Source organism: Miniopterus schreibersii (genome assembly GCF_964146895.1).
Source record: "Miniopterus schreibersii genome assembly, chromosome: 13".
In the NCBI taxonomy this organism is placed as follows: Eukaryota; Metazoa; Chordata; class Mammalia; order Chiroptera; family Miniopteridae; genus Miniopterus; species Miniopterus schreibersii.
Window position 1 is genome coordinate 10,952,565 of NC_138113.1, and position 27,540 is coordinate 10,980,104.

Consider the following 27,540-nt stretch of genomic DNA (forward strand, 5'->3'; position numbering starts at 1 on the left):
CTGACGGGGTGGCACCCGAGCTGCGGGAGGCGGGGGTCGAGCGGGCGCGGGGCTCCCGCGCTGCCGGCGGCGGTGGGCGGGGCCTGCTGCGCGCGCACTCACTCCAATACCCTGGCAACGGCCTGTTGTTAGCAACCGGCGGTGGTCCCGCGCTAGTCCCCGGCGCCGCCTGCGGAGGTCCCCGCCATGAATCCGTCGGGCCCCCTGGGGGCCCTGGAGGAGAAGGACGTGGAACACTTAGCCACTCAGATCCTCGGGCCCTCGGTCCACTCGGATAACTCGGAGGAGCGGATCCAGGCCCGGCGCCTCCGCATCGCCGCGCGCCTGGACGCCCGGAGGCGGTGAGCGGGGCGGGGCGGGGGACCCCGAGGCGGTGCGGGAGGGGGCTGGGTGCTGCCAGGGCAGGAGGCCCCTGCAGTGAGGGGCTGGAGTGCCCCAAGTGTGAGAGGCCTTTAAAATTAAAAAAATAATAATTATTGGTTGATTTTGGAGAGGAAGGCGGGGAGAACATCATCTGTGGTTCCACCCGTTCACGCATTCATTGGTCCATTCTTGTATGTGTCTTGACCAGGGATCGAACCCACAACCTTGGCATATCTGGACGTGCTCTAACCCACTGAGCTACCCGACTAGGGCAGAGGGCCTTGTTTCTTGATGTGATAAACATTTCTTCCAGAAAGTTCAAGCGAAGTATGGGATAGTAAAACACTGAACATACTAGAAAAGTCAAAAACATAAATAATAATCCCTTTGACGCTTTCATTGGGAGCCAGATGCACCCAGCACTGTGGGCAATACACTGCAATGCAGATGATCCATGATCTCCTTCCCTCCCAGCCGGCCTGCCACTTCTGCTGGTCTCAGTGGCTTGTCTGTCTGTGTGACACCCTCATTCCTGAGTATCTGAGACCAATAACCTTATTCCTTTCAGGCCAGGGTTGCCACACCGGTCCATTCACAGACACAGTGGACGGCCATAGAGGGTAGGAAGAGGCACCTGCGTGATTCCCTGAATTCCTGACCACTGTACCTTATCCTGCTGGTCAGGGTCAGCTGCTCCACCAAGGCGGTGACTTCCCTTCTTGTCTGCTGGCCATTGGACACAAGGGGCCCAAAGTGGTGTTCTGTGTTCCAACAAAACTTCAGTTAATGAACACTGAAATGTGAATTTCATGTAATGTTTGCGTCATAAAATTTTCTTCATATTTTGATCTTATTTCCCCCTAAATTAATAAACTTCATTTCTTTTAGAGCAGTTTTAGGTTTACAGAAAAATCAAGTGCAAAATACAGAGTTTTCCCATATACCTCCTGCCCCATAACCTCTTCCACTGTCAACATCCCCAACCAGGGCGGTACATTTGTTACAGATGATGAACCTCATTGACGTCATTGTCAGCCAAAGTCCATAGTTTACATTGTGATCAACTCTTGGTGTCCTGTGGATTTTGACAACTATATAATGAAATGTACCCACCATTACAGTATTGTACAGAATGGTTTCACTGCCCTAAAAATCCTCTGTGCTCTGCCTGTTCACCCTGATCTTTTTAAAAACAACAATAACAAAACCAAGCATTTAAAAATGTAAAAATTATTCTTCACTTGTGAGTCATTCAAAAACCGGTAGGTTAGATTTGTCCCACAGGCTATAGTTTGCCAAGCCCGATGTGATGAATCACTGAGATGTTCTGTGGGATATCCAGGTGGTCCTGATCTATTCAGACTATATTTTGACAGAGATCGGGAGAGTTAACATCGCCCTGTGAGTGTGAATATGTATTATTGTTAACCTTTTAAATATTTTCTAGTCTGATAGAGTTAACGATGACTCACAGTGTTTTCAGTTTCATTTCTCTGGTTATATGTGAAGTGGAACATATTTTCAAATGTCTCTTTGCCATTTGTTTCTCTTGTGAGTTGCCTGTTCACATTCTTTGCCAATTTTTCTATATGGTATTTTGTCTTTGGGGTTTTTTTTGGTATTGATTTGAAAGAGGTTTTTCTATATATATATTTAAACTATTAAAAAATTTTAAAATTGATTTTAGAGAGAGAGGAAGGGAGAGAGAAAGAGAAAGAAACACCAGTTTGCTGTTCCACCCATTCATGCACTCATCGCTTGACTCCTGCATGTGCCCTGACCAGGGATGGAACCTGCAACCTTAGCAGGAGACGACGCTCCAACTAACTGAGCCACCAGCCAGGGCAGAGGCGTTTCTATTTTATAGAAAGCGAACTTTTGTCAGACACCTTTTACCAGTTTAGCCCTTGACTTTCAAGGATAAAATTTTAGGAAGTAAAACCTTACAATCTTTTATTCTCTCTCCTGTATTTACTTCTAGTGCTTTATGATTGTGCTTTTTTAATATCGAAATTTGTAACCATATGGGAAGTATTTTTTATATGGTACAAAGTCCCAGGGAACATTCAAATGTAGACTTTAAGTACAGGAATGGCTTGAGTTTCTCTGTTCTTTTCCACCACAGGGAAGCGCTCGGAGACTATTTAGATGGGAAGAAGGAGAGTGAGGAAGATCAAAGCAAGAGCCATAAACAGAAAGAGGAAAGCAGGCTGGTACGAACCGGAGAGCCAGTGGGGCCTGCCCGTCCTGGGAGACTAGAGAGCCGGGTGCCAGGGCATGGTTTTTGTGTATAGACTAGAAGAAACTCAGCGGAGATGAGATCTCAACAGAAATCCTGTTTCCTGTCTCTAGGCAGAACCGAATTTAAATCTTTCCCATTTGGGGAGCTCTCTGGGAGCGAGCTTTCGTATTCTAGTTTCTCGCATTGATGCTGCCCCTTCTTTGCTCCTATACTTTTAATGGCATTCACTATTCATTATAAAGTCCAAATAATTTAGCCTGACATTCAAGAGCTTTTGTGGTCTGTTCCCATCTTAACTTTCCAATCTTCCCTCCCATTGTTACCCAATGTGGGCCTTTCGCTTGCCTGGGCCCATCCTCTTGCTCAAGTCCAGTGGCTCTGCTCTTTCTGCTTTGTGCCGTTGACCATCTGGAATCCGAGCCCCCTCCCCTCCCCTCCCCTCCCCTCCCCTCCCCTCCCCTCCCCTCCCCTCCCCTCCCCTCCCCTCCCCTCCCCTCCCCTCCCCTCCCCTCCCCTCCCCTCCCCTCCCATCTTCTCTCCTCTTCTTCCCTCTTTTCCTCTCTTTTTTCTCCCCTCCTGTCTCCAGGTTACCTTCCCAGGTTTTAAGACCATCTAAGTCCCAACCCTCCCACGAGTTCATCTGTTTTGTATTCATGAAAACTGCATTTCAAAATTTCTATAGACTAAGTGAGATGAAATAGAGTCTCTGATCATTTCAGTGACTCCTTGGGATAAAGTTGTTTATAGGTCCTAGGTTCCAAGATGACTTGAGAGTTGGAGAATTTGTAAGTTCCAAAACAGACGTGGAAAACCTTAGGCATAACCTACAGCTGCCTGAACTTTTTGGTGAAATTATGGCATCACAAAAATGCCAGGAGTGAGGAGACTGAGTGTGGAATTTACAAAGACGGATTAGAAGGGGGGGTTACCAAGAGCAAAATTCCTGAGCCCATTAAAGGAAAGGGCAGTGCAGCCAACTACAGTTCTGTCCTGTATTAGGACCCCTGTAACAAAAGGTCCCACGTGACATTAGTTTAAATAAGGTAGAAGCTTATTTCCAGGGCTGATATGGGGGCCCCTCAAGGTTGGGCCCTCACCTCTTTGTGCCCTTCATCCGCTCACCACATGGTACGTTAGCACCATGTTCCAGCCTGGGAGAAGGGGGAAATAGGGGCCACAGAAGGAACACCATTTCCCTTCGAGGCACAATTCAGAAGTGGCACATACCTGTTCTGCTTATGTGCTATTGCTCAGGCCATTCTAGCTGCAAGGGAGTTTGGGAGGTATATCTATTTTTGGAGATCAAATGCCCAGCTAAAATTTGGGTGTTCGATTACTAAAAGAAGAGGGGAAATGGACACGAGAGCATGACTGCTATTGTCTGCCTCCCCTCCCCAACTGAGAGTCTTAGAAAGGACCCTGGCAGTGGCTGCCACTTGGAGGTCTGCTGGGGAAAGTGTATGTCCCTAGAGCGCATGCCAGTGTAGAAAGAAAAGAAAAAAATAAGAAAATTTTTTAAAAAGACAAAAAGAAAAACAAAAAAGAAAAGTCTTAAGGTAGCTTTTGATTCCTGTTTGGGTGGATAGAAGAGTTACCAACAGCTGTGCAGAGTGTTTCTCATTTTATAAATTCTTTTAAAGTTATAAGTTTATAGTTCCCTGTAAACAGTTTTACAAATTTTATAAATATATAAATTCTTTATAAAGTGTTCTAACATTGTAAGCTCTTCTTTGCTTTCAGAAATTGGTTAAACTGCTGCTCTGTGGCACCGAGTTGGTGACAAATGTGCAGGTGGCTACAGACATCAGAGAAATCCACAGGAGGGTTGAAGAGGAGGAAGTGAAGCGCCAGAGGTGAGGGGCCCCTCTCGGCGCCCGTGGGCGTGTGGGTCTCCCCTCGGGTGTCTCAGCTCTCCCCAGTCGCTGGAAGGGGGCTTTGTCTCACAGTCTGGTCAGACCTTCTTCCCTCCCCCTGGCTTTCCTCCCTTCCCCCTCCCTCTCTCAAGCACTACACTCCTGATAATGCGCCCAGCTGCGTGGATGCGGGGGGTGAGCACAGCCTCTGGTTTAATGTCTAGTCCAGGTAGACGTGGACCCACCCGGTCGTGATTCGTGTTGAAATGAAGGTTGTGTGTAAGGATTTGTGGACACAGAGATGAGGCGGCCTCTGAGTCTCCCTGGAGAGATTGTAGAGGAACCTCCCCACGCGAAGTGACATCCGAGCTGCGCTGTAAAGGACGAGTGGGAGTTTGAGGAGTGGCCCTTTAGGCAGAGGGGACAGCTCGTGCAGGGGCACAGGTGGCTTGATGTGCTCGGGAGCGCGATGGTGGGGGGTTCAGGCAGGGCCTTGGGGATGGAGAGAGGTGAGGCTGAGAAGGTGCGCTGCGCTGCCCGAGAGAGTGGCCGTGCCACACACCCCTCGCTGTTATGGACAACGTAGCGGGTGTTAAAGAAGAGCAGAGACTCCACGTTTGCAGCACAGAGGGTGAGGCGGATCGTGGGCACCCAGGGCAGACCTTCGGCTCAGCCCAGTCCTGGGCGGGAGGCCCCGCGCACCCATCTTCCCAGGCCTCGGGCTGCCCAGCAGTCTGCAATTCAATGAGAAGAGCAACCGCTGGACCATTCTAGCCCAGCTCAGCACATTCATACACGGTACGATTTTAACAGCAGCATTTTTAGCTGTTCAGCGTAAGTAGTTTCCACACTGGCAACTTTACCACCTTTATTAGCAGATAGTTGGTGACTTTATTCTTGTAACTTCCCACTGTCTGTCATGGGCTGTGCCAGGAACTGAGTTGGCTGATATCACCCCAGCAGGGTCAGCTTGTGAAAGGCCTGAGTGCCAGGCCAAGGAGATAGCCAGTGAGGAAAAATGGATGGATTTAAGTGGCGGAGTTACAAGATAAACGTGGATTTTAAAAAGATGGCCTGATGGCTGTTTCTCATTTTTTTTTGAAGAAGAAGAAATCTAACTGAAATGTAAGAGGTACTGTGTGTCCTAGTTTGGAAGGTGGAAGAAGAAAGGGGATCACAAGATGATTAAGTTGTGATTCCTGTCGAGGGGGTGTGCACACTTGTTTGGGGACAGCCTCGTAGAAGTGCAGGGGCAGCTCTGGCACACACCCTAGGCCCTGTACTGGAGTTACACAGCGTAACTGGAGTTACACGGTACTTAACTGCTGTGTGTCACCACCTCTCTCAGAAGCACTCTCGGTCCATATGCACGTGTGTATAGCTTTACTGTTTTGGTTATGTGTCACTTTGTCTCTTTGTTCTCAGTTGCTTATGGTCCAAGCATTAAACTAGAAGGAGACGTCTCAGAGCCGGGTTTGGTTTTGGGTGGCTGTACCTGGAGGCGGCGCTTGGCCCCCGGGCCCTGCCTGATAGATTCCGGAGGCCCTGCCCGCTCTGTGGGAAGGCAGCCTCGGAAGCTGCGCCCGCACGGCTTGCATGCTTGTGTCTGCAGGCTTGAAAAACTGGAAAACGAAGTCAAGACCAGCCAGGACAAATTCGATGAAATCACCTCCAAGTGGGAGGAAGGCAAACAGAAGAAAATTCCCCAGGACCTGTGGGAGATGCTCAACACCCAGCAGGTGCACTGTGCTGGGCTGATAGAAGACAAGAACAAGCTGATCAACGAGTTGCAGCAGGCAAGAGGCCCAGCCATTCCAGGCCGGCCAGGTGGGACCCGGCCGGGGTGGGGGCGTCAGCGGGGTTATTAGTGTGTGTCTCCTGAATGGAATAATGTGGAGGCCTCGCTGCAGGCCTCAGAATGCTGCGCAGCTCAGGCAGTCAGCCTTTCACCAAAGAAAAAGCTCTGTAGTGAGTTTAGAACGATTGGCTTCTAATATTAACGGGTACTTTCATCGCAAATTTCAGATTTTATGTGTGTAGCTGAGGAATGGAACTTAGTCTGCAGTGGGTATGCTCCCCTGTTGGAGCCTGGACAGCAGTTGCTCAGCTGGCACAGCCAGGCTTTCTGGGAGTCGCAGGGACATCGCAGCAAGCAGGGATGGGCGCTCTGATCCTGGGCTGCCCCTTCAGAGCTGTGCCCTGTGCTGAGCCCGCTCTGCACTGTCCACCGTGGCCTCCTCCCGGGCCTCCCCTGGGCCTCCCCTGGGCCTCTTCCCGGCCTCCTCGCACTCCCATGAAACCCGTCTCCTTGACCAGCTGTAATTCTCGGCTGTCACATCTGTGCTGACGACATCTGTGCCGAGAGGGGTCCAGGGGCGAGTGCTTCCGTCTCATGTGTGTCCGACCTTGGACATGCTCTTCTCTAGGAGTTAAAAACAAAGGACGACCAGTACGTGAAGGATTTGAAGAAACAGTCGGATGACATCTGCCTGCTCCTGGAGAGAATGGAGGAACAGGTGAAGAGCGTAATGAAAACCTTCCGCCAGGAGCTCAACCACATCGAGGTGCCGGTGTGAGGGGCCTGCTTTCTGCCCCAGGGGAGGCGGGGGGGAGGCGGGGTGGCCCCAGTGTCCTGGTCCGCTGCTTCCTGTTCCTGCTCTGGGGGTCGCTGGTTTATTCACTCACTCAACAAACATTCATCAAGCATCTGTTATTGCCAGGCACTGTACCAGGGCTGGGCATACAGCCATGAACAAAACGAGGGCCTTGGGGAAGCTTGTGCTCCTATGGGAGACAGCTAGACAGCCAGCAGACACGCTGCTAAGTGGGTAATTTGACAGGCGGTGATAAGTGCTCGGAAAGAAAACAGAAGTGGGCAAGGGTAAGAGGAGCGGAGGAGGGAGATTGGAGCTGTATAACCGTTATTTGCCTGACTTATTTATGATAGTCACGGATGAGGGATGGGAAAGGGGCATGGCAGACAGGACTCAGGAATCAGCACTTTGCATTTGAATGAGATACTTAATTGAAATTGAGACTTAGATCTTTCCAAAATGAGAGCGCGCCAGGAGCAGGGGCACCTCTCTCTCTGGATTATTAGAGACCCATTTCTGCATCCCGGGCCCACACCTCGTGAGCTCCATGCTGCCTTTGCTTCTGGGGACCCCAGCCCAGCAATATACCAATCCCAGTCATGGCTGAGCTACATGCCAGGGTTTGCCCTGCGACTGCCAACAAGGGCATTGGCCTTCCTCTAGCTGCCTGCCCCAGATATTGATTAAGCCACAGAACAGTTGGCACATTTCCTCTCTCAACTTGTGTGAAGTATACACTTCATAACACTAATTTCCGTGCAGCTCCTTCCGCAGTCATTGGCTACGTAACCCCTGGCATGTCTGCATTTGGATTTGACTTTGTGTGGTTGGTGACAGGGCACTTGACTGTTGGCTATGGGCTGTTTGATACTGTGGGACCTGCCTAATCAGAACAGACACAAGAGCCCTTTTCCTTCCTGGTTGTAGAAAGCATTTGAGGTGGAGCGACAGGAACTCCTGACCAGTAATAAGAAGAAATGGGAGCGGGCCCTGCAGGCTCACAACGCCAAAGAGGTACGGTGGGGGTGGGGGTGGGGGTAGGGAGAGGGTGGGTGTGTCAGCGTGGGTCCTTGGAGTCTGGGTGATTTCTACTGTGACTGAACAAGCTGGCCCTTTGTATCTTGGGGAAGATCACCATGCAGATGTTCAGTACTGTTCTTCGTAGTTCATCAGTGCAGTCTTGCTGAGGGCCGTTACCCCCGCTCGTGGTGGGTGCCACCTTGGCAGCTCACTGTGGTTTCCATGCTCCTGTCACTTTCTCCTTTGTTTCCTGGGGATCTGCCTCAGCCATGGGTATTTTCGTGGCCCAAGAAAGTGCTCTAAGACATATTTTAAAGGGTATAGGATTATCAATTTATTTCAGAGACATAAAGAACAAAGAAATAACTTTACCAAGATTCAGTGGATACTTTTTTTTTTATATAGAAATACAAGCATCTGACTGCAGGGTCTGTGTTTAATTTCTTTTTTCCCAGTTTATTTTTCAGTTACAGTTGACATTATATTAGTGTCATGTGCACAACACAGTGATTAGACATTTATATACTTTATGAAGTGATTGCCCCGATAAGTCTGGTACTCCCTGGCACCATGCATTAGTTATTACATTACTGATTCTGTTCCCTATGCTGCATGTTACATCCCGTGTGCTTAATTTCCTAGTGCAATGTTCCTCCTGGAGTTTCAGGAGTAAGGACCCCATTAAGCAATGCAAAGCCTTGGGGCACAGGGGCTCCTGAGCCCTGACAGACTCCCTGGAGAGTCATGACACTTTTCAGACTTCCCCTGTGTCACACTTGTCAGGCCACCTGAGGGACTGAGTTGGGACAGGGACAGGGCCCGACCTCCCCTTGTCTTCCTGTGCCTTCAGCTGGAGTATCTTATGAACCGTCTCAGGAAAGCCGAGGACTATGAGAAGCAGCTGAACAAGCAGAGGACATGGGACATCGAAGAATACAACATGATCAAGATCAAGCTGGAGCAGGATGTGCAGGTGGGACTCGCTCCTCAGCCGCAGCAGCCGGAGAGCACCGGGAGCCTTCCCCCTCGGTGTCTCCCGGTGACATTCCGGGGTTGGTCCATTCAGCAGATACTTACTGATGATCTGCCTTCTTTTAAATGGCCGTATCTGAAGGAGCTCATGTACAAGACGTACGTGGGGAAATGCTTTCTCCAATAACTAGGGGAGAACTGCCAAGATGCCTAAAGGGGTCTCGAAACCAGGACCCACGAGGAATTGTTGAGAGAATTGTGCACTCTAGCTGAGCAGAGGGAAAGTGTCCCTAAAGCAAGTTAGCTGTGTCAGAGGGTGAAACTAGGACAGCCACCATCCAATGAGTGTCTAACGCATTCCAGGCCCTTGAGGCAGTTTCTGTCATCCTCACACTACCATGAAAGGGAGAAATCACTAACAGCGTTTTCTATGCCAGCAAACTGAGGCTCAAACACAAGGATACTTATCAGGTAAATGATCAGCACTGGATCCAAACCCAGTTCTGCCAGCTCGATAGCCTGCACCTTTGCAATAATTCCAAACACTGGTGGTTGGACATGGCTGTAGGGCAGATTCTGACTCACCGTCAAAGAACCTTTTACTAGTTAGAACTGCCCGAAGTAGAAAGGATTATTCCTCAAAACACAGAGTCCTTTATCCCATAACGTACTCACAGGCTGAATGACGGTGTCTGTCTGCAGTGCCGAAGGATTCCTGCAGTGGGAGGAGGGTAGACTTTCTAGTTTCTAAAGTTCTTTCCAAGTCTAGGATTCTGTGTTTCAGTTAAAAAAAAGTACACAGTTCTAATTACGTTCAGATGCATTACAATTTCATCATAATACTCAAGCTCGGTTCATTCATTTCAGTCTCTACCTAGAGAAGCATGTTAGATTAAAGCTCTTCCACATAGCCTTTGGGAGAGTTTTCATTCTCACTCCTCTCGTCATTTTACATAAAGAGGTGAAATAAAAAGTCCCATTAGACTACAAATATTTTTACTGCTCTTGAAAAATTTCCTTGGCCTTTCTCGTATGAATGTCATGGAAATGAGAATTACTGACAAAGAACAGTAGAGTCTGTAATAGAGCGGTACTACTTGTGTGGGCTGCATACATTACACTTTTAATGAAAATGGCTATTGTTAAACTTTCTGGAGTTATCTTGGTAATATGATAATTTATGTGACAAAACTATACACCATTGACCTCAAACAGTGAAATAATGGAACGTTGTGTTCTTTTTTGTTGTTGTTTTGTTTTTTTCTTTTGTGGTAAGAGCACTTAATATAAGATCTACCCTCTTAGCAAAATTTTAAGTATACAATATGACGTTGTTAATCACGGGCCCCCTGTTGTACAGTAAATCCCCGGAACTTACTCATTCTGTGTAAGCGAAACTTTGTACCCTTGACCAGCGCCTCCCCATTTCTTCCACCCCCGGCCCCTGGCAGCCCCGGTAGCAAATTCTACTCTCTGCTTTTATAAGTTTGACCATTTTGTTTTATTTATTTATTTATTTATGTTTATAAAATATATTTTTATTGATTTCAGAGAGAGGATGGGAGAGGGAGAGAGGGATAGAAACATCAATGATGAGAGTCATTGATCGGCTGCCTCCTGCACACCTCCTGCTGGGGATCTAGCTTGCAACTGGGGCATGTGCCCTGACCGGGAATCGAACTGTGATCTCCTGGATCCTAGGTTGATGCTCAACCACTGAGCCATGCCAGCTGGGTGAGTTTGACCATTTTAGATCCCACATATAAGTGAGATCACACAGATCTTTCTGTGTCTGGCTTGTTTCACTTAGCATAACATCCTCCAGGTCCATCTGTATTGTTGCAAATGGCAGGAACTCCTTCTTTTTAAAGACTGAAGAATATTCCATTCTTCATGTATGTATGTGGCACACTTTCTTTATCCATTAGCCAACAGCTGCACATTTAGGTTGTTTCCATATCTTGGCTCTTGTGAATATTGCTACAATGAACATGGGAGTGCAGATATCTCTTCAAGATCCAGATTTCAGTTCCTGCGGATGCCTACCCAGAATTGGGACAGCTGGATCAAATAATAATTCTATTTTTAATTTTTTTGAGGAGCCTCCGTATTGTTTCCATAGTGGCTGCACCAATTTTCATTCTTACCAGCAGTGTACAAGGGTTCTCTTTTCTCTATATCCTTGCCAACACTTGTCCTTTGTTTTTTGATAATAGCCATCCTTCCAGGTGTGAGGTGGTAGGTAACACATTGTAGTTTTGCTTTTAGTTTCCCTGATGCTTAGCCATGTTGAACACTGTTTCATATACCTGTTGGACATATACCTGTATGTCTTCTTGGAGAAATGTCTATTCAGGTCCTTTGCCCATTTTCTAATTGGGTAATTTATTTTTTTGCTGTTGAGTTGTAGGAGTGGAACCTCATGTTCTTAATCTAATTTTCAAATGCTTGAACAAAACGAAAAAATTCTGGGACATGGTGAGGTTATGGGAGTTTGAAGGTAAGGTAAGACTAAGGAGGTGAGGGGACAGAGGGGCAGCGAGCCTGGGAGAGCTGGTTGTCCTGGCTGCCCCTGTCTGGAAGGACTCATGCTGGAGTGTGGGCATGCGGGAGGCAGGCTGACGGAGATATTCAGAGGGGAAAGTGTGTGCGGTTCCTCTGCAAAACAGATTTTTCCTGGGTTAGAATGGAAACCAAGAGTGCACTCTACTGCGTTATCCCTTTAACTGGGAAAATACAATCAGATCAGGGACTTCCCGTATTGCAGTGTGGGCAATATTTTAGTAGATCGGACTTCATCACAGTGCCTCTTAGCTGCACTTTCACCGGACATTAAAGTCAAGCAGCGTCGATTTTTGCCAGGGAGATGTGGCATGCAGCTCAATGTCAAATTTGCTCTTCCTAACTAATTCGTAGCATTGAATCAGTTCTGAAATACAGAACTAAATTTTTTGTAAATTACAAAAATAGGATCCAATATACATATATTTGGTTTGATGGGTAAAATAAAAGAAGTAAAAAAAAAAAAAGTGCATGCTTTTTCAGTGCTTACTGCCAGTCGTGTCACATTGTGAATGAGCAGCGAGAAGCCGAGAAACACTGTGCTCAGGGGAATTTTACCACCTCTGCCCACCCCTAAATAAAATTGCTAGGAAAACTTAGTTCTCAATGCAGGAAGTAAATGGCTACATGTTTTTGTTTTTTAAGGGCCTGAAGTGCTCATTTGAACTTGTAAAATGGTTTAGTTCAACTTTAGGCGCTGTCACCCTTAATACCAGAATATTAATCACAACATAAAGTACAACTTTGCAAAATACCTTTGGATAATTGAAAAAATAAGTGGAGACATTTAACATAATTAATCATTATTTTAAAACATAAAGCTACATTCAGTGTGTGACGACCAGGAACGGCTGTACATTGAGACTAAAACCTGAGATAATTAGCAATAGAATCATGGTGAGCTTAGGTGTTGCAAACCAGTAATGAGTAGTGTGATTCGTGTAATTGCCTGATGCAGACTCCACTGTAAGAGGCACAAGACTGATTAATTCTGTAAGTTCAGTGACAGTACCGCCAGTGATGTCATGAACTCAAGAGGCTGTCCTGGGGCAGAGCTAAGATGAAGGAGTGGCTGACCTGCGGCCTGTAGAGATGGTCAGTAGAGGTGCCCGGCACATCGCTAGTGCCTCTAGGCGCCTGTCCTCGAAGAACGTGCTCTAGCAAAGAGCAGGAGCCAATGTGTTCCACAGGAGGAAATAAAATCGCTAATAAATATTCAACAGCACGCATGAGCAAAGCCATGTAAATTAAAACAGTCAGTGACAGGTGATTATTATTATCATTTGCCTAGAAAAGCAGCACAGATTTAAGTTCTTTCAGGTCACAAAGGAAAAGACACGACCTAATTACTGTAGTTCAGAATTTTCTAAATTGTGTTCAGCGAAGTGAGATACTAGCAATGTTTTCACAAAACTAACCAAAAAAGTGAGGCCAATGATGTATTTTTTCCTTTCAAGATGTATTATGTAGGAAATAGGGTCCATTTACACAGTCATTGTTATGTACAATCTGCCTTGAAGAATGGCATTTACATGGAAGTTCACAGTAGAGCTTGCATTTATAATTCAAGTTCTCACTGCGTTATGAATATAAAAACTGTTCTGTGGTTAGGGAAGTTTGGGAAATGCCGTCTTAGTGATAAGAGTTATTGAAAAGCTACGCAGAGGAGGAGGTCCCTGGACATCCTGAGAGCAGACATCCAGGCTCTCTGGGTCTCAGGGCTCCTGATGATCAGAGGGAAGACAAGAACCCCCCTCATTGTCCTTCCAAATCCAGAGCAGCCCTGGAGACCCTCCTCTTCTAGGAATGTTCATACTTTCTGATCGTCACCATCCAACACAGAGCTTTTCTATTGGACTTTGTGCTGTGCCAGCTCATAGGCCAATGACCTCCCTTGTGCCCAGGGCTGTCAGGCTGATTTCATTTGGAACGTGAGGACATAAATTGTTGTGACTTTGCAGGAAGAGCTGCTCTGAGTCCCTTTCCTTGGTAGACACTTGGCCATCCCTAGAGGGGTCCAGGGCTGAGAACTGCTCAGCCTAGGACCAGCCAGGATTATTGCACTTGAAAAGAGGCTGCACTGCTAGCATCCTCCATAGGCCTTTCGGGGTGTTGTTCAAGTCAGCAATTTTCAAAATTAAATTTAATCATGCTTAGGAAGAGTCAGGTGCAGCTCCCTACCCCACCCCAAGCACCCCCGCCCAAGGGCTGGGCCTGCACTTAGAACCTCATAGCCTGTCCTGTGCAATGCTCAGTGCAGGCAGGGTGTGGGGAAGTGGGCATGTGTACACATGGCCAGTGGGAGTGTCAACCATAAATTGCCCTTTGGAAAGCCATTTATTGAGAGCCTTTGACCTAGTAATTTCACTTCAGAGAATCTAAGGAAATAAAAAAATACCCCAAAAGTTTTATATACAGTTGTCCCCAGAATTATGTTAATATTGAAAATTACCAAAACAATATAAATGTACGACTGTAGGGAAATGGTAAGCTGTATGTTGAGTAACCATACATACTTCATATATGGTAAATTATTTTACAGAAGTATTATGCACCATTAAAATTACGTTAATAAAACTTTACTAATGTGGAAATTCTTATGTTGTAATATTAAGAGAGGAAGACAAGATATAAAGTTGTAGTTATAGTTTGACCTTAACTATGTAAAGGACACTGGAAGGGCACATGTCGGTGTTAACAGAGCTGCCTTTGGGGAGTGGAATTATAGGTAGTTTTCCCTCCCCCTTCTCCTACGTCTTCTTTTTCTTCATTGTACTTTCTGCATTTTCTACAATGAGCAAATATTAGTTCCACAAGTTTTTACAAAGAAAACCATATAACTAATAAATGGAATTAAAAAGTTGGCTGAACAAGTGGAGAATCTGAGAGGCACAATTGGTTGTCATCCCAGTGACCGCTGGCCACCTGTTAGAGAGTAGATATTGCAGGCTTCTGTTCTGAAGGGGACGTTCACGTCCCTGCCCCATATCTGGGAGAGTTAAGGGCGCTGTGGACTAATTCCTTCAGTGACAAAGTGGGGAATCACCGGATTCCACGGGGACGGTGGAAGTGACTCACCCTCTGATAACGTGTGTGCAGCGCCTTTGCCCCCCCAGTGCCCCCGGAGGATGACTCACGGGGTGGTGACAGCTGCCTGGCATCGCTTCCTCTGTGCTTTCCTTGGCAAAGGTCTGCGGCCTCCGGAGGGAGATGGGAAGGAGGCTTGAAAGAACATGTCACATGTCGCTGCTTTATGGAGGCCTGAGCACACTCACTCGCGTTCTCGCTCCTCGTTTCCGCTCAGGAGGGGCATGAGCCAGCCGTCTGTCTGCCCCGCCTCCAGCTTTGCCCCCTCTGATCTGTTTTCTCGCCGGCTGTGAGAACGATCTTCCCCCGCGTGGACCGGTCACTCCACTCTTCTGCTTCCCGTCCTCAGCGGCCTGCGTCGCCTTCAGGATGAAGCGTTCAGTGCCCAGCGTGGCCAGGCCCTGCTGCCCTGTCAGCCTCGTTTCTGACCAGCCCCTGCCTCATACCTCAGTCCTAAAGAGCTCGGGGTTTCCCCAGAGCACCTCTCTCTAGAACTTTCTCTTCTCAGGTGGCTGCCCGAGTGACTCCTACCTATTCTCTGGGTCTCAGGCTGACGCCATCTTTTCAGGGGTGCCTGCCCTGGCTTGGGGGTGCTCCTCTCATTGGTCCCATGCCACCCTGTGCTTACCCCTCTCCTACTTCTTACCACCAGTGCTTGTCATCTGTCTCTCTCCTGGACAGGGCAGGACTGTGCCTTTTTCACCGGTGTTTTCCCAGCAACACCTAGTAAAATGTCTGACATACTATACTAGGCACTCAATAAATATTTGCTGAATGCATGAATACAGTGAATGGAAACCCCAAAAGGAAGGATGGTTGTGTCTGTTCTTTATAATGAGCGTGGTCTGCAGGCTTCCGTGGCAGCATTAACTTTCACGGTATTTCTAGTGGGGCTGCTCAGATCTCTGAAGGGTCTGGAGCAGCGGACCATGGGGATAACTTGCAGTTGAATGATTTATATATTTTCTGGTTGGCCTTTAACTTGCCTCTAATGATACATTTCCTAAGGGTTCAGGTGGGACACTTGTCCTTAAGGTTCCTCTGATATGACTCCAGAATGTACTGCCAGGGACCCTCAGGCGTAACAAACTAAAGCAGCCAAGTGGTGATATTTTTTTTAACTTTAACTTTAGATTCTTGAGCAACAGCTTCAGCAAATGAAAGCAACGTATCAGCTAAACCAGGAGAAGTTAGAGTACAACTTCCAGGTGCTGAAAAAGAGAGACGAAGAAAGCACAGTGATTAAGTCCCAGCAGAAGAGGAAGATGAACCGGTGAGCTGGCTCTCGCACCTTCCTTCTGGGCCCCTGCGCGCTGAGAATGGGTGGGCGCATGTGCTTCCCTTTTGTGGGAGCGCAAGCTGTCAAAAATATAACTGATTCTTATTCAAAGAGGGTTTTTTTAAGGAAAGATAATACATTCAACTGGTTCTGCGCGCTCCCACTTCCTCCTAGAAAGAGCCTACAGCAAGGAGTGAGCCAGGATGTGGGGATGTGGCAGGTCCGGGGGCACAGCGGGAGGGATGGGCAAGTCAGGTGTTCCATGGAGAGGTTGCGTGGGGGAGAAGGGGCCTGGGGGGGGGCGGGGGAGGCCGAGCTTGGGTTTGACCCACGGGGCAGAACCAGGAGCTGCAGCATCCCCACCATCCTGTCCTCACTGGCTCTTCCATCTGACTCCAAACTTACACGGTTTCCTTTATCTTGAAAAATCCTTCCACTGAGCCTGCTGCGCCTCTGTGAGCACACTTTTTTCTCTTCTTGCTTCTACGGCCGTTTTCCCTTCCTCATCACTTACCTTCCACCCCCAGCATTTATAATTTGACCTCTGACCCCGTAATTGGACAGACTCTTCTCTCTGTAGCACACCAATGATGCCATTCCAGCCCGCACTGTGGCTTTCCCTCAGGCATCGTCCTGGTATTGTTGGATACTGAATCTCAGAAAATTTCTTTGGTTTTCATGACTTTAAAAGATTTGCTTTGCTTTTCTCAATTTATTCCTAATTTGTTTCCTTGGGTGGTTCTGCTTTTTCTTGTCTGATAAGAAAGCATTTTATCTCCCCTTTTTATTTCATTGCCCTGAACATCAGTCTCATGGCTTTGAAGATCCCCTCTTTGTTGATGACGACCAACTTCATGTTCCCAATCCCCCCTCCCCTTCGTGCTCTACCTGGAACTGCCAACAGACATTTCCCCTTGGAGAGTCACTGTCATTTCCAGTGCACAGTTTCTGGAACCAGCCTTGCTGACCCTCCCAGGTCTCCCATCACCCTCCTCACCCCCCTTCCCAGCCAGGCACTGGGGACTTGACCTTTGTTGAGCTTCCCCCTGCAGCCGTCCCCTCCTGCCCACTCCTTTCTTGCTACCTTGCTCAGAATCCAGGATGCCACTGCAGTCTATCTTTGTTTCATTAGCTTCTATAATTAGATGGTGTAAAGAAACTCCTTTACTAAATGATGTTGGAAAAAAACACTTTGGATGGCTACTTAAAAATTTTTTTTTTGACACCTATGTATGGAAAGTCTAGAATGCTATAGTTAGGAAAGTGAATTAGGTATATCTTTTTTCAGAGACTAAGTTAACTCATTTTCACATATTATTGAGGATTAAAAAAGGAATGATCAGTGTTTTGTTTTAGGAACCTTCTGATTATATCAGAATAATACTTAAGAGGGAAATTTTCATTTTTAGAATTTTCAACCTTCTTCTATGTCAGCCTTCAACCTCTCTATTCCTGTGTAAATGGGGCACTGACATAAGACACCTCCTCAGTAGTTTGAAGTCTGAAGCATGGTCCTGGGTCTCAAAGCTCTGCCTGCTATGCATATTTCATGGGACAAGTTTCCATGCACAGGGCTCCTGTTAGCAGCGAGGCGGGGAGCGGTGGCATGCCTGCATTCACAGTGCAATGGCCAGGTTGTAGCTGTCACTGTGATGGAACCTGTCAGCACTCCCCTCCCCCGGCCCCTGGTATAGCTCTCCTATAGCATTTCTCACACTGTACTGTCGTTAATGTTTGTCCTTGTGTCTTACTGGACTGAGATCATTTTACTCATTTTTGTGTTGGAACATATCTCTGGCACGAAAGAGACCCTTCATGCCTGATAAATGAATAAGTGAATGAGTGGGTGAATGAATGAGTGAATGAATGAGTTATTGGACCTGTTACCAGTATCAGCTCTTTGAGAATGGAGGACTCATATATCCTAGGCTTGTGATGTGCAGTTTTAATTTTTCCCTTTCTATCTGCCTCATTTCAGAAGGCCAGAAGTTGAGAGAGATGATTTAAATATGTGAGGTTGGTATTAGAGAGGGACACTGACAAATGGTGTGTTGAGGAAGATTCAGTCACACTCTTGCTTAGGACATGGCCTCTTGGTGGGTTTGGGCTTCTGGACTATTTTAAGTGAGTTTTGTTCTGGACGATCCCATGACCTCCTGTTGCCTGCCTTTCCCTGATCCCAGCTGGAGCTGTGTTTGGGAATATGCGGGAGGGTGTTCTGCCCTTCCACAGGTTGGTTCCTGGGCTCTGTAGAACTGAGCGAAGTAAATGAAAGGAGCATTACACCTTCTATTCAGCAGCCCTAACTTTTCTTTCCTCTTCAACCCAGCCTGCATGATATACTTAACAATTTGAGATCAAAATATGCCAAGCAGACCAAGCAGTATCAGGAGGAGAACCAGTCACTAACCTCGGACTATAAACGCCTTGTGATACAATTCAAGGAGCTGCAGAAAGCCATGAGGTACGTTAGGGAACTGGGTCCTAGAACAGAGGTCGCAGGGGTAGAGCTGGTGGTGGCTGTGATTTCATTAGACTTTGATATCAGCAGATTTTGGGGGGAGCTGGACCAAGGCCCTAAGTTCTTTGCGCTGTCTTCCTTGTTTCTTTATTTGCATGTCACCTACCTTTTCTTGAGACGTCCTGGGATGGCTTTCAGCCTGTCACAGGTGAGGATTGGTGGCCCAGGGATTGGGCCAGGCCTGGGATTTACCACAGTTCTGTCTCAGTTCTCACTCTCCTACCAATTGAAGGACCCTCGCCAGGCCCTGGGGTCAGCTGACCATGCTCAGTAACTCTCCTTCGCAGGCATTTTGCTCTTATTGATGACCAGAAGTTTCGGGAGATTTGGCTGATGAATGAAGAGGAGGCGAAGGATCTGATAAGCAGAGCCTTTGATGTAGACAGGATCATCCATACCCACCACCTGGGGCTCCCCTGGACGGCACCTGACTTCTGGTTCCTGAAGAACGTGGGGCCTATATCTCAGCAGCAGCTGCAGAAGTCAGCCACAGAAGTATTGGAAGAAGTGCTGATGCAAACAGGTGACTAGAACAGAGTCACAGTCTTAGGGCTCTGAGAACATCAGGTCCACCCATTCATTTCACAGATAAGGAAACTGCAGTCTAGAGAAGGGGACGAGGTCTCATAGCTAAGAGGTCTGTAGGGTACAATTGGTTGATATAGCTTTTAAGTCTCTAATTTATAGCTGTACGCTTTCCCCTGTGTTATAAACTGGAAGTTAGATCTAGAAGCTTGATATCAGACTCGGGTTTAATTTCCTTTTGCTAAGTACACTGCTGTGTACCTCCATGGGGATGAACTAAGGTGAGGTTGTCTCTCCTTTTGTGATGTTAGCAACCATTAATAATCATTGTGCAAGACCCATGGACTGCATCAGGGATTGCAAGATGGTGATATTCTAAATGTTATAAGGGCATCACTTATAATATGTTATCATAACAGCTGGAACACTTCTGAAAAGGGAATCTTCCCCCTGCCAGCTGTTCATTACTCTGAGATACAGTTTGTACAGGAAAAGCAGGATAGATGCTTATTCTTTCTTCATGGGCAGAATAAATGGGTTGGGTCTCTAGCGTCTTCCTTAGGTCACCACTGATGTTTGTATACATTCAAAAAGCATCATGGTAAGCACATGGATTTAAACAAATTTGATATGTTTTGGTTGACTGCAATTACTATCCTTACTGATGCTCGAATTGTCCCGCCTTTGGCCAACAGGAGTCTCCTCATGCTGTTTTCTGGGTCCTTTAGACACAACTCTGGTAGTCTTTGACAGCTTCTTGGCTTTCCAGAATGACCAGAGGTTCCAGGCTCACATTGTACTTTTCCTGCTTCAAGTTTGGAAGCAGCCGTTTCTCCAGGGAGGTCTGGTTCTTTTCCATAGGGAACGGTATTTTGAAACCACAGCCTGGGTGCTGGAGCGCTCATTGTTTCAGATTGCTCATTGCTTCTAGGCTTCAGTGGATGAGCCAAGGGGATAGGATTATGTTTTATAGATAAAATAATCCTATGCTCTTGACAGAGCCTAAAGGGGCTTTTTAGGAGGTGAGTTTTCTCAAGGGAAGACATTTGACTGTATTTCAAAGTCAACCAGGCCAAGGAATGATCTTCTTTCCCTTTTCCCCTTCTCTCTACGCCCATCTGCAGAAGAAGAGGGGCTGGAAGGGACCGACTCAGAACCAGAGTCTTACCTGGACCTGCCGGGGCAGGTTTCTGCGACCACGACCAGGAAGATCCTAACGCTCCTGTGTGACGAGTCGGTGAGGGGCTGCTGGGGGGCTGCTGGCGGGTGGCCCTGCCGACTTCCTGCTCTTGTTTCTCGTGTACTCTTCTGACGACTCTGGCGGGGCCAGAGGTGGCCCGGAGGCAGGAGTGGACTGGCCCTCAGGAGTATTACTGGGGGATGGTCACAGGCAGTCCAGCCTCAGAGCTGGCTCAGGGGCGAATGGGTTCTCCCTTAGCAGGTCAGCCAGGCGTGGTCCAGGCTGGCCAATGGCCCCCTGCTAATGAAACAAAATGCTCATTCTGCAAGAGAAGGGGCACCAGTGCTACCTCCCTGAACCCGCCTGCCAAGTAATGTGGCTCCAACTGCACGGCCTTTTTCTCTCGGAGCTCCGTTGGCAATTATTCTGGGTGTATTAGGCGTTGGCTGTCTGCATTGCATATTAGCAGAACCCGCTAGACTTAGGGAGAGGGCTGCCTCGGAGCTGGTTCAGCTGGAGGGTGGGTGGTTACTTGATGGGTGCTTATTTAGATTTTACAGTTTTGAGATGATAGAAGAGGCAGAGCAAGGATCAGCAGCCTCCACCCCCCTGGGGACAGTTGGGACCATTTTCTTCGGCACGGAGGCCAGTTCCTGGCCCTGAAGGAGGCAGCTGGCAGGTGCTCCCCCTCTACCGCAGGCTCGCTGCCAGGGGCCACCTTCCCACTGCCTGCTTCCAACCTTTTGGTGCCTGCTGCTGTGCTCTGTAGCTATTTGGGGACTAGCATTTCGGCGAAGTGACATTGGGTAGGTGGGAATCTGTGACTGGGCCAGGTCTGGACTGCTGTGGGCAACTCAGGTTTTTACCCAGGGACTTGTGGGTGAGGCGAGTCTGCACCCTACTGAGGTGGGGGAATTACGGCCGTGGTGAGAATTGGCTTTGCCCCTGGGAAGGGCTCCAAGGCATCCCAAGCAGGCCCTGCTCTGGGGAACCCGCGGCCCAGCCTCGTCCCTGGGCTTCTGCTCTGAGGAGTCACCCCTGGCTGGTCGCAGAGGAGGCTGCAGACCCCGGGACTTGCCCCTGAAAGCTGTCTCTGACTGGGGATGCCGTCTCCCTTCTCCCCAGGGTTTCCTCATAGAGAACAAGCTGCTGAGTCTTCTCCTTCCCCTGGAGAAGACCGAGTGCTACCTGCTGAAGTTGGACGCCATATTCTCAGTGAGTCCCACTGGGCCGAGGGGACATGGGAGCAGGTGGGGGCCTCATTCCAAGGCAGCCTCCTAGGTGTTTCCAATGTTGCCTTAGCCCTGGGAGTCGATGTGGGTCTCCCAGGGCCTTCCTGGGCTCACCGTCCCCTCGCTCCCTTCTCTCAGTCGGCCTCAGGCATTAGGTGTCTCCCACCCCTGGCCCTGCCTCTGCAGGCTGCTCTCTTGGGGCCCAGCTCCCAGGCTGCAGATCCCCCCACAGGCCCCTTAGCACTCTAGTTCCCACCAGGCCTGCATGGAGCAGTCTCCTCTCTGTTCTGATTCCAGCGTCCCCAGTTCCCTGCGCTGTCCCATGTTGAGTGGCCTCCAGTCTGGGCCAGGGATCCTGAGGGGAGCAGGCCAAGCCTCTTGCTCTCAGGGGCTGAGGACCTATCAACCCCATGGCAGGTGGCTCCCGATGTGGTCTGAGGAGTCATTCTGTCTTTTCCTCAGGCCCTTGGACTTGAAAGTGAGGATGACTTATATAAGCTGGTGAACTTCTTCCTCAAATACCGGGCTCATCATCTCCTCTCCAGCCAGGTGAGGCAAAGGGCAGTCGAAAAGAGAGCACTTTAAATTCTCCTGGAAGCCCCCAGGAGGCACTGCTAGCACTGGATAATATTTCTAGAGAAACATGAGGGTTTTATGGCAGGGAGAGGTAAGTTAGCATTTCCTTTATTATTATTGCCTTTTCTATTTGCAAAGGAAAGAATGGCTGGGGATGAGAGGCTGTTCTCCTACTGAGGCCTTCCCTCAAAGCCAGGCCTCCCAGGTGAGGTCTGGGCCCACCAAGTTATCAATATTTGATCTATAACACTTTCCTGCAAAGCTGAGCCCATTTATAATGCCTACCTTGATTGTAATGGACTATTCTGAGGAAATCATCATGATAAAAATATAAGATTTTAATTTGAACATTAAAAACTTGAATTTAAAAATTAAAAAGTTGAATTTAAAAGGATGTTTTTAGTATTGCTAGCTCCAGTGTAAGTATCCTGATATGCTTCCAAAAAGAGTTGGTTGTGTGGACAAAAGCCAGAAGCCATAAAGAAGAAAAACTCATAGTGCCCCATGCCAGAGCAGAATGTGGCCTTGTACTATTGCCTGGCCTCTGCTGGTAGGCTGCAGGCACTGACGCGGGTTGCACAGTGGAGGGGGGTGGAGAAAGATACATTTGACTATATTAAAAAAATTCTGTAGGACAAAAATCACTATAAGTAAAGTTAAGATACACATGACAGCTGGGAAAAAACATTTTTGACTCATGACAGTTAAGGGATAATTTCCTTAATATATAAAGAATTCCCATAAACCAATAAGAAAAAACCAACTACTCAATGGAACAGACAAGGGATCTGAACAAACAGCTCCTAGAAGAGGCAACAGAATTAACTCTTAAACATGTAAAAGGGTAATGGGGCTTTTTGTAGTAAGAGAAATGCAAATTAAACTGCTCAGATTTACCTTCGCCTGTCAGGTTGGCAAAGATGTGTGAGTTTGAGAACCCAGTGATGGCTGCGGTGTGGGAAACAGGCACACTCACAAGTTGCTAGTGGGAGTGTAACTTGTTGCAGTCTCCATGGGGGGCAATTTGGCAGCATCAGTTATAAAACTGTATATGCCTTACCCTGCAATTCCTTTCCTAAGGTATACACATGCACAAGCACTTGAAATGTGCTTATTGTAGCGTGTTCATTGCAGCTTTGTTTGAAATGGCAGAAGACTGGAGACCACCTAAATTCCTACCATTAAGGACTTGATTAAATAATACATGGTGCATCTACACCGTGGGATACTGTGCAACTGTAAAAAAGAAGGAACAGTTCTTTGTGTATTTATTTGCTAGGATCACTAAGCTTTATTGGTATGTTAAAAAAGTAAAGTGCAGAATTATGCATGTTGGATAGTATCATTGATGTAAAAATGGGATGGAAACGTGTGTCTTGTGTGGATATAATGTCTTTGCAAGGATACATAAGAAACTGACAACATTGGTTTGTGGGGAGTGAATTGCAGGAATTAAGAGACAAGAGCAGGAAGAAGACATTTTGAAATTTAAAAATTAGAATAAAATTTCTTTTGTATTATGAGTCGAAGGGAGGTATATATCACATAAGCTTTATGAATGCTGATAAAATAGCCCCTGTCAGCCCAGATTTAGAAATAGAGCATTATCATTGTTTCCAAGCCCCCACGTGCCTCTCCCTGGCCCATTCCCCTTCTTTTTCACTCTCTCTCCTCACTATTTCTTTTCTTGTGTAAATGTCTCCCTTTGATCTTTTCTGTAACTTCTATAACTTCCTATAAAATTTTCTCTTTTTTCCTCGTCTGTCTTTAAATTTTTAAAATTATTTTTAGAGAGAGAAGCATCAATTTTTGGTTCTACTTATTTAAACATTCATTGGTTGCTTCAGGTGAGTGCCCTGGCTGGGGATTGAACCTACAACCTTGGCCTATTGGATGACTCTCTAACCAACTGAGCCACCCAGCCAGGGCCACTTCCTGTCTGTTCTTTATACACTCATGCTTGTATAAACGCCCAACCCATGGTTGCCTCTGGTACCTTTCTTCAGATCAACCCCTGGAATCTGTCACCCCCTGCAGGAGCAAATGAGCCCGGTGCCAGCATTGGAGCCAGCAGAGCAGCTAGAAATCAAGGGAGAAGAAGAGGAAAGTCGTGTGGAAGGAGAGCCAGAAAGCCTTGTGGAAGGGGAGGCAGAAAGCCTTGTGGAAGGGGAGCCAGAAAGCCTTGTGGAAGGGGAGCCAGAAAGCCTTGTGGAAAGGGCGCCAGAAAGCCTTGCGGAAGGGGAGCCAGAAAGCTCTGCTGAAGAGAGGGCCCCCTCTTCTCCCAGGCTCATCCACCCCAATGATGTCCTTAAGATCCTGGAGGCCTTTGTCAAGGGCCTGAAGAAGCCCAGGTGGGATGTGGCGCAGAGGCCTTGCCTGAGAACTGGGGGAGCTGGATGGAAAGAGGGGCCAAGCAGATGGAGAAGTGGAGAAGAAGCTGCTGAGCAAGAACCCGGGGGAGTGAGGAAGGGTGTCTGAAAGGACGCTAAGGGATCAGCGGACATTATAATGAAAGAACGGGGTGGAGAAGTCCATCCGTTGTTCATTCATCCGTTCATTTTTTGGAGTTGGCTATGTGTAGGCCCCGAGGGAATAACACCTGTGATCAGAACAATGGTCCAGTTGTGTGCAGGCGTCACGTTGCTTAGAGGAGGAAGTGGTCAACTCCATTTGGCATGTGGGGGAGAGCTTCGGGAGGGGGTGGCACTGGAACTGGGTTTTCCTAGGTGGATAAAGTGGAGGGAAGGGCATTTCAGGATGTCACAGCATGGGGAAAGGCCCGGTGTGGTCAAGAATAGTAACGGAGGTATGGCTCTAGTGCCAGGGCCTGGCTAGTGGGCCGGTGGGTGGGAGAGCCAGCTCAGATCTAGGAAAGCCTGCTATGCGCCCAAGATCTTGGTCTTCTCCTTTCAGTGGACTGGAGCCAGAAGTGGACCTTAAGCAGTGGGGGAGCTGTGATTAGACTTGCATGACAAATATCGAGAGCTGGTTGGATGCATTTGTGAGAGAAATGGGCATAGTACTGAGCTCTAAAGCCAGTGAGGTCTAATGATTGAGGGAAAAGGGTGGAGAAACTGCAGTGGTGCCCTGGCACTGAGACCCAGGACCAGTGAGGAAAAGCGTATATCCTTTCCCAGAGCCTCCCCTAATCCGATAGGCTTGTGTGACTGAGTGGGAAGGTGACAGGCAGCAAAGCAGTACGTCTGTGAGGGACAGGCACTGTGACTGGTGGTGTTTGGGGGCTTGGGTGGTGCCAGGTGGACTTGATGGCACCTGTGCCCTTGACCTTCAGGGACTCTCGGGCCCCAGTGAAGCTGCTGAAGGTTGAGCGAGATAACTCCAAGGACTCCGAGTACTGGAAGGCCCTGGCCACGGTTATCCCTCAACCCACGCAGAACCTCTGGGACGGTCTCTACGCAGCCTTGGAGAAGTACCAGTGCGTGTGTGTCATGGCCCAGGAGGAGGGAGCGGGGCAGGCAGTGGGGAAGGATCCCGCTGGAGCGGCCACATTTGCCGCCTCCCTGCCCATGAATTCCTGGGGAGGAGCTGCCTTTGGCAACTCCTGTTGGGGGGTGTGCAGTGCTGGTGACTGGCCCTCTGGCCCCCTGGCCCTCTGGCCCTCTGGCCCTGCTCTCCTGTTCTGTTCCCTCTCGCCTGGCTCGTTTCAGGCAGGAGGGCTGCTCTGCTGGGTGCGGCTTCTGGGGCCCTCTTCCATCTCTAGCCAGAACAGAAACAGAGATCCCTGCTAGAGGAGGGGGGAACCGTGGCATCTCACCAATTTTTCTGCCCAAAGCCTCGTCCTGACCCAGAGGGCCGAGCTGCTGCTCGAAAACAATGCGCTGGAGCAGCAGAACACGGAGCTCCAGCTGCTGCTGCAGCAGTACCTAGACTCCAAGGTGGGCGATGGGACCCTCAGCGGGGGGGTGTGGGGTGGGCAGGAGGCTGGAGTGGGGCAGAGGTGCGGGGGCACTGGGGCTGATAGTAGGAAATGAGGAGCCAGTCCCTCATAAGAGGCAAGTGAGCTTTGAGATGCGGGTTGTCATGGTGCCCGAGATGCCCGTGGTTCTGGGCACCAGCTGCTCGCTGGACCACTCTCAGAAGCAGTGTGGGGCCAGTGATGTGTCACAGTTTGCTGACACAAAAAGGGGGATCAAAGCCTGGAGACTGCTTGCCAAGAGCATGTGCTCTCCCCGCTCTGCCAGCCAGGTTATCTGGCCTGGGATGTGACATGGACAGAGGAGGCTCCAACTAGGGCGGAGATTCTCTGGCCCCCACTGGTGCCTACTCCAGCGATAGTTGGGGAACATGGCCTGACAAGAAGAGGAATCTCACTGTCTCTGCTCCCTTCAGTTCATAACACAATTAGTTGCTGGTGGGGTGTCCTTCACACAGTGCTGAAGTCATGGACCAAGAAAGTCCTGACATTGGGCTGAGCATAGTTCCTCTGCCATCAGCTGTGCATGTGAGAGGTGACTGAGGCCAGCCGCAAACTCAGGCACTGGGGCTGTGGGGCCCTGTGTGGCCTCAGGCCCCAGGCTACACCTGGACTGAGGATGTGGTAAGCTTGGATGTCATGATGACCTCGTAGCCTGTGACAAGGATTCAGACATTACGTGACCATGTGGTCCACCTTTCCATCAATGCTACTGTAGAAGGGGTTGGGGAGGAGCAGGGTAGACTGGGGATGGGAGGACAGGTGAAGAGGGGGAGAGAATTTAAGAGGATGGGTCAGAGTAGAAGGTTAAAGACATTTCCAGAGGTTAGCTGGCTGGAGTAGAAGCCGAGCAAGAAGCCCTGCAACGTGTCTTCTGAAGGGAGGCAGATGTGGGCTTTCCCGACATCTGGAAGCACCTGGGGAGGAAACGCATGAAGAGATTCAGAGGCCTGTGGGAGCACCACCATGTGCACCTGACCCCAGAGGTCACGAGGAAGGAGGACCCTGGGAAAAGGTAACGACCTTCACTCGCTCTTTTCCAGATAAACTCGGAACTGCAAGTTCCTCCGACTCAGGTGTTCCGGATCCCCACAAAGTCCAACCAGACCTGAAATGGGTGCTGTGTAAGAGCGGACACCGGTGTTGGTGCCTGAGCCAGAGCTGGCACATGGGGCCCGGGGAGCTCAGGGTGTGCTCTGCATTTCCCAGGGCTGCCACTGTAGCAAGAGGAGTTTCCTGTATTCTGTTGTCATGAGTAAAGTCTTTAAAAAGTTGTGGGTGAATCTTTTTTTTAAAGGAGGTCAGGTCCAGTGAGACACAGGCTCCTACCCCCACCTCTGGGTTATGAGGGGACTTTGTTCCCCACCACAGATTATGATATGAGGACAGGCATGGTGCTGTGGGATGAGGCACAAGCCAGTGGTGTGGGGCTCCCTTGTTGTTTCGGGGGGCAGTTGGTGTCTATGTGTGGAAGCTGGAGCTCTGGGGCAGCTTGTGGGGGTTTCAGCTTTTGGACTGTCCTTGGGCCTGTGGGACCCTTCTGGGGCCCCCTGGGCTAGGGTGTGAGGCTTCTCCGGTGGGCACCCTGGGCAGTGGTCCT

General features: G+C 48.7%; 1 protein-coding gene across 2 annotated transcripts; it reads left to right on the top strand.

Annotated features, from left to right (window-relative positions):
• Nucleotides 1-127: 127 nt before the first annotated feature.
• DRC1 (dynein regulatory complex subunit 1) lies at nucleotides 128-27,215 on the top strand. 2 transcript variants are annotated; one of them, XM_081156403.1, is made up of 17 exons: nucleotides 128-341; nucleotides 2,489-2,576; nucleotides 4,346-4,458; nucleotides 6,071-6,254; nucleotides 6,885-7,022; nucleotides 7,980-8,066; nucleotides 8,923-9,045; nucleotides 15,827-15,966; nucleotides 18,302-18,436; nucleotides 18,781-19,016; nucleotides 20,143-20,255; nucleotides 21,324-21,413; nucleotides 21,893-21,979; nucleotides 24,044-24,357; nucleotides 25,299-25,442; nucleotides 25,800-25,902; nucleotides 26,984-27,215. In XM_081156403.1, exons 1-17 carry the CDS (start codon nucleotides 187-189, stop codon nucleotides 27,050-27,052), a joined length of 2,319 nt encoding a protein of 772 aa, XP_081012529.1. In that variant the 5' UTR covers nucleotides 128-186; the 3' UTR covers nucleotides 27,053-27,215. The 2 variants fall into 2 exon arrangements, with proteins under 2 accessions (XP_081012529.1, XP_081012530.1); XM_081156404.1 differs by having other exon boundaries at nucleotides 6,885-6,974.
• The last annotated feature ends 325 nt before the right edge of the window (nucleotides 27,216-27,540 follow it).

What these genes read in the sequence shown, in the direction of transcription:
- DRC1 (XM_081156403.1), top strand. Translation starts at nt 187, where the DNA reads ATGAATCCGTCGGGCCCCCTGGGGGCCCTGGAGGAGAAGGACGTGGAA. An exon ending in AGGAGCTCAACCACATCGAG is followed by an intron (nt 7,023 to 7,979) that starts GTGCCGGTGTGA and finishes TCCTGGTTGTAG; the next exon opens with AAAGCATTTGAGGTGGAGCG. An exon ending in AGTTGGACGCCATATTCTCA is followed by an intron (nt 21,414 to 21,892) that starts GTGAGTCCCACT and finishes TCTTTTCCTCAG; the next exon opens with GCCCTTGGACTTGAAAGTGA.